The 12,411-nt window shown below is 43.0% G+C and overlaps 1 protein-coding gene across 1 annotated transcript in view; it reads right to left on the bottom strand.

Moving 5' to 3' along the window:
* Meiob (meiosis specific with OB-fold) overlaps positions 1-12,411 on the bottom strand; it is a 33,247-nt gene that overhangs the window by 2,973 nt on the left and 17,863 nt on the right. Inside the window, exons 7-13 of the mRNA XM_048332038.1 lie at positions 10,960-11,060; positions 9,986-10,038; positions 9,806-9,901; positions 7,254-7,355; positions 5,058-5,211; positions 1,765-1,948; positions 758-844 (exon numbers count right to left, since the gene is read on the bottom strand). Of these exons, the coding sequence (XP_048187995.1) occupies positions 758-844; positions 1,765-1,948; positions 5,058-5,211; positions 7,254-7,355; positions 9,806-9,901; positions 9,986-10,038; positions 10,960-11,060 (777 nt within the window). The remainder of the gene's footprint in view (positions 1-757; positions 845-1,764; positions 1,949-5,057; positions 5,212-7,253; positions 7,356-9,805; positions 9,902-9,985; positions 10,039-10,959; positions 11,061-12,411) is intronic.

Genomic DNA, 12,411 nt, shown 5'->3' with positions numbered 1-12,411 from the left:
TGGTACCTAGGTAGGTAGGACTGGAAAAGCCTCGTTTCCTCTCTTGTCTTGCCTTGCAATTTAGCATTTAAGGTTTTCTCCAATGATCTATTTGCTGTCACTTGTAACTCCCTTTATACTATGTGGGCAGAAAATCCTGAATACTTCCATTGTTTTTAATATAGCCAAATCCTTCTACACATTCATCATTATTTTCAAAATTAATTCCTGCTGTATGTGGTGGTGCACAGCTGTAATTTCCGTACATAGGAGGCAGAGGCAAAGGTCTGCAAGTTCCAGACCAGCCTTTGCTACACAGAAAGAGCTTGTCTCAAAACACCAAAATGAATTCCTGGGCCTGAGGTGCTGGTTCAATGATGGAACCCTTGCTTTGTATGCATGAGGCCCTGGGTTTGAATCTCGGCACTGCCAAAAATTTTCTTATTTATTTATTCATTCATTCATTCATTCATTTTGCCAGTCTTGGCACTTGAGCTCAGGGCCTGGGTGCTATCCCTGAGATTCTTTTGCTCAAGGTAGCCACAGAGCCACTTCTGACTTTTTTTCCTTTTTTTTTTTTTTTGAGGAGTTAATTGGAATAAAAGCCTCACAGAATTGCCCAGGGTTGGCTTCAAACTGAGCTCCTTAGATGTCAGCCTCCTGAGTAGCTAGGATTACAGGCTTGCGCAACCAACACCCAGAAAAATTGTCCTTACATTATTTTGCTTACATTATTACTGAGTATGTAGGATAACAGAGTACTATAAAATATACTAACTTTTACATAAATTTTGCTTCTTTCCAAGAGAAATTGCCACTTCAGTGCTGTTTTCTGTTCATCAGTCATTGCAAGAAACTGATTGGCCTAGTTTAAAAAAAAATCAAATACTTCTGAAACGTGTATAGATAAGTAATTTGGATAACACTATAAAACAAACTTGCTCACTAGAGACAAAATTTTACTCAGAATAATTATAAGTCAATTTTTTTTTTGCCAGTCCTGGAGCTTGAACTCAGGGCCTGAGCACTGTCCCTGGCTTCTTTTTGCTCAAGGCTAGCACTCTGCCACTTGAGCCACAGCGCCACTTCTGGCTGTTTTCTATATATGTGGTGCTGAGGAATTGAACCCAGGGCCTCATGTATATGAGGCAAGAACTCTTGCCACTAGGCCATATTTCCAGCCCTAGCTCAATTCTTTTGATGGTGAAGATAGCAAGAGGCTTACAATAAGATTCTCTGGTCAGTCAGGAGTTCAGTAAGGAAAGTTCCTCCACACAAAGTGGAAGCAGAATGAGAGCTGAAGCTTAGCCATCAGTCTCATGAGGTGGTTTTGACCATGTGCCAGTTTCTAAGTATCTGCAGTTGCTGCTTTGTAGCTGCAGAGCAGGGCAAGAATGAGCAGCTAACTCTAAACCAATCTCACAATTCAGCCCTCCTTTAGAGGAGACACTATAACATGCTGGCTTATCTACTATACCATGACTAAAGTTTCATGTTTATTCTTCCATTTTGCTGAAGACCCCTGAATTTACCAGGATTTAAATATACAATATGCAAGTAACTATTTGTTCATTAAAATAACATGTGTATTAAAGATGGTTTTCCCTAGCCTCTTTGATTTCTAGCAAATGTTCAATAAAATATCCTATCATTTTATGAGGAAAGGACTCTACCACTAGGCCATATTCACAATCCGAAATATCCTATCATTTTAATAAGTAGCTACAATTTTAAGACAGAATATTCAGTTTGAAAATATTTATAGCCCTTTTATTTTCCATTTACCGTGCAGCCCAAAGTATCCTCAGCAACACTTCCAGCAAGACTACAGGAATGTAGGGTTCCAGTGTGATCAGTGAGATCAACCAGCATGTCAAAGCTGAGAAAAACTGGTCTTACTTGAAAAGAATCTTTGTTGCAAGTTAAGCAAGTGTTGGATGCTTCATTTACAATATAGCCACAGCTGGAACTGAAAAGAAACAAAGAGAAAAAAAAATGTGATGATCCCAAGTGAAAAATATGATCTCTAGTGAAAGTCAGAGGTAGGCATGGTGGAACATGTCTGTAATTTCAGCACCCAAGGCAGAAGAGACTCTGAGGCTGTGCTACAAAATGAGGCCACCTCTCAGCGAAAAAAAAAAAGTCTAAGCATGTGGTATGCTCACTGAGTGCTCAGTGTGTAGTGGAACATGAGGCAAAGCAATGCTACAGATGCTGTGCACAAGGCCAGCCTCACTCCAGCAGCCCACAGACACTGCGCACATGGCTGGCCTCACTCCCACCATCTGCCACCCATCTGAAGGTGGGTAGACTGTCCTTTCACAGCTCTCCCTTCCTCCCTCAGCACAGTCTCTGCCCACTTCCTAACGTCCGGCTGCCTCCTTTCTCTGTGGGGCCTACTTTCCTACACCCCAGCCACCAGCCTTTCTTCCTGCAACAGCTGCAGTGCTCCAGTGACATTTGTGGTCACATCTATTCCCCAGGTCCCATATCCTGACTGGGAGTTTGGAGGGCAGGAATTGTGCTAACTCAGGGATCCCATACGCAGCCTTTGTACCTATACAGAAAACCCCTTGGGGCTGTAAAGAGTCCTATCCTGGGGTTTGACCACAGGGCCTTGACACTGTCCCTGAGCTTTTGCTCAAGTCTAGTACTCTACCACTTGAACCACAGCTCCACTTCTGGCCTTTTTTGGTGGTTAATTGGAGATAAGAGTGTCACGGGCTTTCTTCACCAAGCTGGCTTTGAACCAGGATCCTCAGATCTCAGCCTCCTGAGTAGCTAGGATTACAGATGTGAGCTCAAGATTCATATCCTTAATACTATTAGTACTGCTATTAATACCTTTTCCTCCTCTTGGTGATAATTTCACCATACTTTCTAGTACTGAGGCAGGTTTTACTCCAGCAATTTTGAGCCAGTAAGACTTATTAAAATTTTTCAAATACAGGAAACATCTGAAAACTGTAGTTTCTCTGCTATGTAACCACAGATCATGGATTATAAGGCCCTAAGTTCAAGTCCCAGTATTGGCACATACACAAAAATTTCCAGCTATAAAAACCCATAGGGAGGGACTGGGGATAGAGCCTAGTGGCAAGAGTGCTTGCCTCATATACATGAAGACCTGGGTTCGATTCCCCAGCACCACGTATACAGAAAATGGCCAGAAGTGGCGCTGTGACTCAAGTGGCAGAGTGCTAGCCTTGAGCAAAAAGAAGCCAGGAGGGCTGGGGATATAGCCTAGTGGCAAGAGTGCCTGCCTCGGATACACGAGGCCCTAGGTTCGATTCCCCAGCACCACATATACAGAAAACGGCCAGAAGCGGCACTGTGGCTCAAGTGGCAGAGTGCTAGCCTTGAGCGGGAAGAAGCCAGGGACAGTGCTCAGGCCCTGAGTCCAAGGCCCAGGACTGGACAAAAAAAAAGAAGCCAGGGACAGTGCTCAGGCCCTGAGTCCAAGGCCCAGGACTGGCAAAAAAAAAAAGAAAAAAAGAAAACCCATAGGGAGACTTTCAAAATAATATTTCATAATGTTTTGAGGGTAATACTAAGATTTTAACTTTGGGCCTTGTGCTTGATAACCAGGTGCTCTATCATTTGAGCTATATCCCTAACCTGCACAATAACATTTGAGATGTTTTTTGCAAGAATTATTTAGCTAATGGGCTGGGGATATGGCCTAGTGGCAAAAGCGCTTGCCTTGTATACTTGAAGCCCTGGGTTCGATTCCCCAGCACCACATATACAGAAAATGGCCAGGAGTGGCGCTGTGACTCAAGTGGCAGAGTGCTAGCCTTGAGCAAAAAGAAGCCAGGGACAGTGCTCAGGCCCTGAGTCCAAGGCCCAGGACTGGCAAAAAAAAAAAAAAAAAAAAAGAATTATTTAGCTAAGATTGTTAAAATCTGCTGTGGTTTACTTTCTATATGAGGTGATACTAACTATGACCTCGGCAAGATTGGAGATCATATGCATAATGCTCAAAGTAAGTTTTTAGAATACTGTCACTATATTACTAAGATATGACAACCAATACAGCTTTCTTCCTTCCTTCCTTCCTTCCTGTCTTTCCTTCCTTCCTTCCTTCCTTCCTTCCTTCCTTCCTTCCTTCCTTCCTTCCTTCTTCTTTCTTTCTTTCTTTCTTTTCTTTCTTTCTTTCTTTCTTTCTTTCTTTCTTTCTTCTTTCTTCTTCTTTCTTTCTTTCTTTCTTTCTTTCTTTCTTTCTTTCTTTCTTTCTTTCTTTCTTTCTTTCTTTCTTTCTTTCTTTCTTTCCTTCTGCCAGTCCTCAGGGCCTGGGCACTGTCCCTGACTTCTTTTTACTCAAGGCTAGCACTCTACCACTTGAGCCACAGAGCTACTTCTGGCTTTTTCTGTTTATGTGCTGAGGAATCAAACCCAGGGCTTCATGCATGCTAGACAAGCACTCTACTGCTAAGCCACATTCCCAGCCCCCAATACAGTTTTCTACTGAGTATAAAACAAGTTTGGCTAGCGCGTGGTTGCATATACCTATAATTCCAGCTACTCAGGAGAAGGCTGCCCAGGCTAGTCTCAAGCTCGTGATCCTCCAGCTTCTTGCTTCTGAGTAGAGCTACAGGCCTGAGCCTTCAAGCCAAACTTCGTGAAAACTTATTTTTAGTTTTTTGGTGGCACTGAGCTCAGGACCTCATACTTGCTAGGCAAGTGCTCTATCACTTGTGCCGTGCTCCTAGACTATGAAAACTTTCAATTATGCTTTACTTATACATTTCTCTCAAATATACAATCACTGTTATGTCAAATAATAGCTGTAACATCTATAAAGCTCAAAATTCATTCACTATTTTTTTTTTTGGCCAGTCCTGGGGCTTGGACTCAGGGCCTGAGCACTGTCCCTGGCTTCTTTTTGCTCAAGGCTAGCACTCTGCCGCTTGAGCCACAGCGCCACCTCTGGCCGTTTTCTGTATATGTGGTGCTGGGGAATTGAACCCAGGGCCTCATGTATATGAGGCAGGCACTCTTGCCACTAGGCCATATCCCCAGCCCCTCACTATTATTTCTTATAAAATTAATTTACTAACAGTAATTTGGCTCCTTACCATCTATTTCGAACTACTTTTGTAATTCCATCATCAATGTTGAGTGTAGAAATGAAAGCATAAAGAATGCCATAGAAAGGATCGGCTTTCCCTTCGTTCTTTGAAGCTTTTTCCTCTAATTGTTTTACAGTATAGACATCCACTATTGTATTCACTAAAAGTAAAAAGAATTATTATAGTTGCATATATATTCTAAGACCTACAAAGGATTATATCCAAATAGAAAAAGTATAAAGTTCAAATAAGAACACATAGTATCTTAAGTAACAGGAAAAAAAGGCTCCATTACAACTGATCATGTAAATGGATATAAAAACCACAAAATAAGCTTTTAAAATAGGGAGAAGTTGAGAAATTACTCTTCATTAAAGGAGGAATTTCAAGGTAAGAAAGAACTGGGCACCAGTAGCTCATGCCTGTAATCCTACCTACTCTGAAGCTGAGATCTGAGTTTTATTTTTCAAAGCCAGCCCAGGCAGGAAAGATTTTTATCTCCAGGTAACCACCATAAGAGTGAAAGTGGAGCTGTGGCTCAAGTGGCAGAGCACCAGCCTTGAGCAAATAAAAAACAATTCAAACAAGCCATGGAGTGGAGGATGCTAGCAGTCCATTGGGAGATAAAAGGATTTATCCAGGGCTGGGAATGTGGCCTAGTGGCAAGATTGCTTGCCTTGTATACATAAGGCCCTGGGTTCGATTCCTCAGCACCACATATATAGAAAACAGCCAGAAGTGGTGCTGTGGCTCAAGTGGCAGAATGCTAGCTAGCCTTGAGCAAAAAGAAGCCAGGGACAGTGCCCAGGCCCTGACGTCAGCCCCAGGACTGGCATAAAAAAAAGATTTATCCAGAATATTGAGTTTCTTTCTTTCTTTTTTTTTATGCCAGTCCTGGGGCTGACGTCAGGGCCTGGGCACTGTCCCTGAGCTTTTTTGGCTCAAGGCTGGCACTCTATCACTGGAGCCACAGAACCTTCTGGCTTTTTCTATGTGGTACTGAGGAATCAAACCCAGGGCTCCATGCATGCTAGGCAAACACTCTACCACTAAGCCACATTTCCAGCCCTGGAGTTTCTTCTTCTTGATACTTAGGATTGTTCCTAAGCCCCATGAACATGACATTGTATGCCAAATTCTATGTGGTAGCATAACTTTTCTGAGAGCTCATTAGCTTCCATCATATTGGCTAGTCATAATATAGTTCACAAAAGTTTTAAATTAGTTTTCTAAAAGTAGAAATATGGTAGCCACAGAATAGAAATACTCTATCTTTTACTATGCCAAACAAAAAGTTTACAGGACCGTGATACTTTCTAAAAATCCAAAGAGCTGGGTGCAGAGGTACAAGCCTGTGTATAATGCTACCCACTTGGGAGATGTACATCAGGGAATCTCGGTTCAACTCCAGTCAAGGTGCCAAAGTTCCAAAGATGTCATCTCAATCAGTGAATGGGTGCTGTGATATGTGCCTGCCATCCTAAGCTATGGGGAAAGTACAACGGCTAGGTGAAAGTGGCCCATGCCTGTTATCCAGCTACAGAGGGAAACACAAATAGGAGGACTGCAGTCCAGGCAAGCCCAAGTATGAAATTGGATCTATTTTTAAAATAACCAACATAAAACTGAGCTGTAAGAGTGGCTCACATGGCAAAGTCCCTGCTTAGCAAGTATGAGGCCCTGAATTCAAAACCCAGTACCACCAAAAAAGAAAAAAAAAGAGGTCTGTGCCAAAACACAGAATTTGGCATCCAATGTCATGTTCATGGGGCCTGGGACCAATCCTCAATACCAAGAAAAATAAATCTCCAGATGTTCTTGAGAGATACAGATCAATGGTAGAATTTATTAATGTTTTTTGTTTTGTTTTGTTTTGAATTGGTCATGAGGCTTGAACTCAGGGCCTGGGTGCTGTCCTTGAGCTCATTTTGCTCAAGGCTCGTGCTCTACCACTTTGAGTTATAGCTCCACTTCCAGCTTTTGAGTGGTTGATTGGACATTAAGAGTCTCACTGGGACTTTTATACCTGAGCTGGCTTTGAACTGTGATCCTCAGATCTCTGCCTTCTGAGGAGCTAGGATTACCAGTGTGAGCCACTGGTATCTGACTGGTATCTGACAGTGGAGTTCTTTCCTAGCATGCATGAGGCCAGGATTTGATCCTAGCACTGCAAATTATTTTTTGAATGAAAAGGTTACTTACAATTTATAGGTTCTTTTAAAAAACTGTCAATTTCATCAGCCAGAACACTTGTTTCTTTATTTTCTCTTATATAATTCAGTAGGATGTTAGCTTCTGGAGTGTCTTAAATTGAAAGAAAACAAAGACTCCAAAATTATTTTAACAGTAAAAAGTGAAGCCATACATACTACTCAACCACTAACAATGTGATGAAAACTCTGGAATAACTCTAGAATCAACCACTAACAAGGGATAAGAACTCTGTGAACAGGGAAAAATGTACAGCAGATGTTCATGGTGAAAACCAGCAGCTTAGAAAACTATGTCACACAATACTAGTTAGTTGAAAAATACCTCTAGATATGGGGATTACAGGTCTTTTTTTTTTTTTTTTCCCCAGTCTTAGACTTTGAACTCTGGGCCTGGGAGCTGTCCCTAAGTTCCTTTTGCTAGCACTCTACCACTTGAGCTACAGTACCATTTCTGGCTTTTTCTCTGATTAATTAGAAATAAGATTCTCATGGACTTTTCTGCCCAGTCTGTCTTCCAACCATGATCCTCAGATCTCAGCCTTTTTTTTTTTTTTTTTTTTTTTGCCAGTCCTGGGCCTTGGACTCAGGGCCTGAGCACTGTCCCTGGCTTCTTTTTGCTCAAGGCTAGCACTCTGCCACTTGAGCCACAGCACCGCTTCTGGCCGTTTTCTGTATATGTGGTGCTGGGGAATCGAACCTAGGGCCTCGTGTATCCGAGGCAGGCACTCTTGCCACTAGGCTATATCCCCAGCCCAGATCTCAGCCTCTTGAGTAGCTAGGATTACAGGGGTGAGCCACTAATGCCCAGCTTCCGTTTTTTCTTCTTCTTCTTCTTTTATTTTCCCCCCTGTTGGTCATAAGGCTTGAACTTGGGGCCTGGGTGCTGTCCCTGAGCTGTTTTTGCTCAAGGCTAGCCCTCTACCACTTTGAGTCACAGCGCCACTTCCAGTTTTCTGGTGGTTAATTGGAGATAAGAGTCTCATGGACTCTACTGCCCAGGCTGGCTTTGAACTATTACCCTCAGATCTCAGCCTTCTGGGTAGCTAGGATTACAGGTGTGAGACACCAGTTCTCAGCATTCCTTTTTATTTTTCTTTCATGAATTTTCTGAAAACAAATTGTATTTCTGGGGATTAAACCTAAGATCTGTTAGGTGCTAAGTAAGCACTCTAACACTAAGATACACTCTCAGTCCAGGGGAGAAATTTTCTATGAAAGATAAAATAAGCCACAAACAGGTGGCTCAGATCTATAAACCTAACTACTCATGAGACCTGGAGAAAGTTCAAAACCAGCTCTTGCAGAAAAGACTCCATCTCCAAATTAACAAGCAAAATGCCAGGTTGGAGGCATGGCAGATGTAGTGGAGCACTAGCCATGAACAAGCAAGCTGAGCAAGAGTATGAGGTCCTGAATTCAAGCCCAGGTACAAAAAAATACATAAAGTACATAAAATAATCAAGCATAGTAAACCCCCTTCAAGAAAGGAAAAGAAAAAAAGGGTAGCATTGTTACTCTAAGCTCTGAGAAGAGATCATGGCTGTGCCTCCAGTGGGTTTCAGCACAGCAGTTGGCATAATCCTTTTGGAATTTTAAGTGGGCCTGGTGCTGTGAGTCCAGCACTGGGGAGGCTGAGCTCACCCTGGGCTACATACATCGCATGTGTGAGGCCAGCCTGGGATGCATAGTGAGTCCCTGTCTTCAAAAGAGTAGACCTGGGGCTGGGAAGGTGGCTTAGCAGTAGAGAGCTTGCCTTGCATGCATGAAGCCCTGGGTTCGATTCCTCAGCACCACATAAACAGAAAAAGCTGGAAGTGGCACTGTGGCTCAACTGGTAGAGTGCTAGCCTTGAGGAAAAAGAAGCCAGGGAAGATTGCTCAGGCCCTGAGTTCAAGCCCCAGGACTGGCAAAAAAAAAAAAAAAGTAAACCTTTTTTTTTGGCCAGTCCTGAGCCTTGGACTCAGGACCTGAGCACTGTCCCTGGCTTCTTTTTGCTCAAGGCTAGCACTCTGCCACTTGAGCCACAGCGCCACTTCTGGCCATTTTCTGTATACGTGGTGCTGGGGAATCAAACCTAGGGCTTCATGTATGGGAGGCAAGCTCTCTTGCCACTAGGCCATATCCCCAGCCCCTATCATTATTTTCTGAAAACATAAAATTGCTTTATAATTCTTCATCACTGGTGGAGTTGTTTTGTAGACAACTAACATGAGCTTGTGTTAAAATGTTAAAATGACATAGTGCATATTTCTGTCTCCTTGAGCTGGAGTTAGTCCATATCTGTACTCCTGGGCAGTACTCAGCTGACCCTGTCTGCACCACAGAGCACCCCAACAGCTCCGGGCAGCAATGCTCTGACTTCCCCAGGTCAGACTCCTTCAGCAACCACTGCAGACTCCTGGCTGATACAATCCTAAATTCATAAGCAAGGGTCACATGTTGTACTACCTATATGTGCATATTTTCAACACTCTAGCAGTAAAATTATTTGTATATGGTGAAACTAGATTTAGTTTTTATACAGTCCACAAACTTTTTTACCTGGATTAGTCGTAATAATGGTTTTTGAGATTACAGTTGCTGTCATGCAGTCTCGAAATTTGTCAAAATTTATTCTTACATCTGAAGCAAATATTACTGTTTGGGGAAAAAGTCCTTTTAAAATTAATATACTGCTCATAAAAACAACAAGCATTGTAAATAGTCATAGAACCATGATACCTGTTTCTTGTGGCACCCAGCTCTGTGCTAGCAGAATGGATTCATTATCCCAACTGCATTTGTTCAAGAAGAAATGATACAAAGTGAGTACACTGGGAAAGTCCATCACAACACATTATTCACCAAAAAAGGAAAGAGTAAAATAAAACACTGACTGCCTCAGTGGCTAGTATTTGCAATTTCCCACACAGTCAAAAACAGAAATTAAAAGGCCAAGAACCTGTACCCTCAAGCCTAGCTACTCAGGAGACTGAGATTCTGAGGATCACAGTTCCAAGACAGCCAGGGCAGGAAAATCCATGAGACTCTTATATTCAATTAACCACCCAAAAGCTGAAGGTAGAGCTGTGGTTCAAGTGGTAAAGTGCTAGCCTTGGAGCTGAGAAGGCGGCTTAGTGGCAAAAGTGGAACTGTGGCTCAAGTGATAGAATGATAACCTTGAGCAAAAGAAGCTCAGGGATATTGCCCAGGCCCTGAGTTCAAGCCCCAGGACTAGAAAAAGTGAATTTCTAGCCTTGAGCAAAAGAAGCTCAGGGACAGTGCCCAGACCCTGAGCTCAAGCCCCAGGACTGGAAAAATAAATAAATAAAAGTTAAGACGAGTACTTAGCATCTGTGCAGTACAATTATTCTTTCAACAACCTCTTTTTTTGCCAGTCCTGGGCCTTGGACTCAGGGCCTGAGCACTGTCCCTGGCTTCTTTTTGCTCAAGGCCAGCACTCTGCCACTTGAGCCACAGTGCCACTTCTGGCCGTTTTCTGTATATGTGGTGCTGAGGAATTGAACCCAGGGCTTCATGTATACAAGGCAAGCACTCTTGCCTCTAGGCCATATCCCCAGCCCCTCCACAGTTTTTGTTTTTGTTTTTTTTTTTTCTTTTTTTTTTCCCTCCACAGTTTTTAAGGTGGTTTCTCTCCTAAGATTACTCAGTGAAGATAGAAGATATTACAGCTTGGAAGAGATGTGGGAGATTACCAGGTCAGTGTAAAAGAAGATTCTGTTTCATCATAGAGTTTAATTTCACACCTCTGGCCTTTTCTTCGATCTGAAGTTGTAAAGTATTTTGGCTCTCCAACCTTAGAAATTGAAGAAAATTATTATTCCCCTGCCATAGATGTAGAGGCACTTAAGTGTTTACTCATGGAAATAATCAGAAATAATTAGAAATGTTAAGTGGGAAGAACTGCAGGTTTGTGTTTGGTGATTTGAAAGTACCTTTTGTGCAAAGTATATTTGGCTGAATAAATACACTTAGAAGAGAACCACAGATGTATGCCTGAAAGATAAACCTGTGAGACTTTACACATGAAAGGACAAATGCTCCATCACAGGCCCCTGGGGGCGCCTGTGTGGACTCCTGGGCTGCAGGAAATGGGTTGACTACATCTGTGTGTCCTGAGACTGGCATAGAGTTCGGGTGATTGAATGCACTTGAGTTTTCTAGACCTAGAGTAGCAATGCCTTCGCAGTGTTCTCCACAGAGTGAAGTGGTAAAGGGAAGCACTTTGACTCAAAGCATTCTGCCCACAATGCAGGGAGAGAGGACAGAGGTGATCCCAGGGTCCATGTCTGACTAGAGGCTTCTCTTTTGTGTTTTCTTTTTTTTTTTTCTTTTTTTTCTTTTTTTTTTTTTTTTTTTGCCAGTCCTGGGCCTTGGACTCAGGGCCTGAGCACTGTCCCTGGCTTCTTTTTGCTCAAGGCTAGCACTCTGCCACTTGAGCCACAGCGCCACTTCTGGCCATTTTCTGTATATGTGGTGCTGGGGAATCGAACCCAGGGCTTCATGTATATGAGGCAAGTGCTCTTGCCACTAGGCTATATCCCCAGCCCCTAGAGGCTTCTCAAAAGGTGCATTTGGGCAAAAGGGCAAAAGGTGCATTTTTGAGCAAAAAGAAGCCAGGGACAGTGCTCAGGCCCTGAGTCCAAGCCCCAGGACTGGCAAAAAAAAAAAAAAAAAAAAAAGTGCATCTGCAGGCCTCACAGCAAAGATTCAAGGACAGCTGTTGGCTGCCCTGTGCCACATTCACCATGGCACCTATGGGCAGAACTGAGTCCCATGGGAATGGGCTGAAGAAAGATGCAAAGGTATCAAAAACCAGGCTCTGTAAGAAAACGTCAGAGGAAAGAACAGCTAGAAGATGGGCATGGTCAGCCATACTGTGGTGGGCAGAGGAAGAATATTATGATTAAATGATGCTGAGATGTGGAAAGGCAGTCGAACTGAGGAGGGAGAAGAACAGGTTAAATAATAACAGGAAGAAAAAAATGAAAATGACTGGAAGCAAACATGTGGCAGAGGGTGTCAGGCTGGCGGGGGAGGAGCTGTTGCAGGGTTCATAGAGACGGGTCTTACTACATTAATAATGTAGTGGTGGGCTGGGGATATAGCTTAGTGGCAAGAGTACTTGCCTCGTATACATGAAGCCC

The sequence above is a fragment of the Perognathus longimembris genome, chromosome 23, assembly GCF_023159225.1.
Source record: "Perognathus longimembris pacificus isolate PPM17 chromosome 23, ASM2315922v1, whole genome shotgun sequence".
Taxonomy (NCBI): Eukaryota; Metazoa; Chordata; class Mammalia; order Rodentia; family Heteromyidae; genus Perognathus; species Perognathus longimembris.
This window is presented reverse-complemented; position numbering and strand designations above follow the sequence as displayed.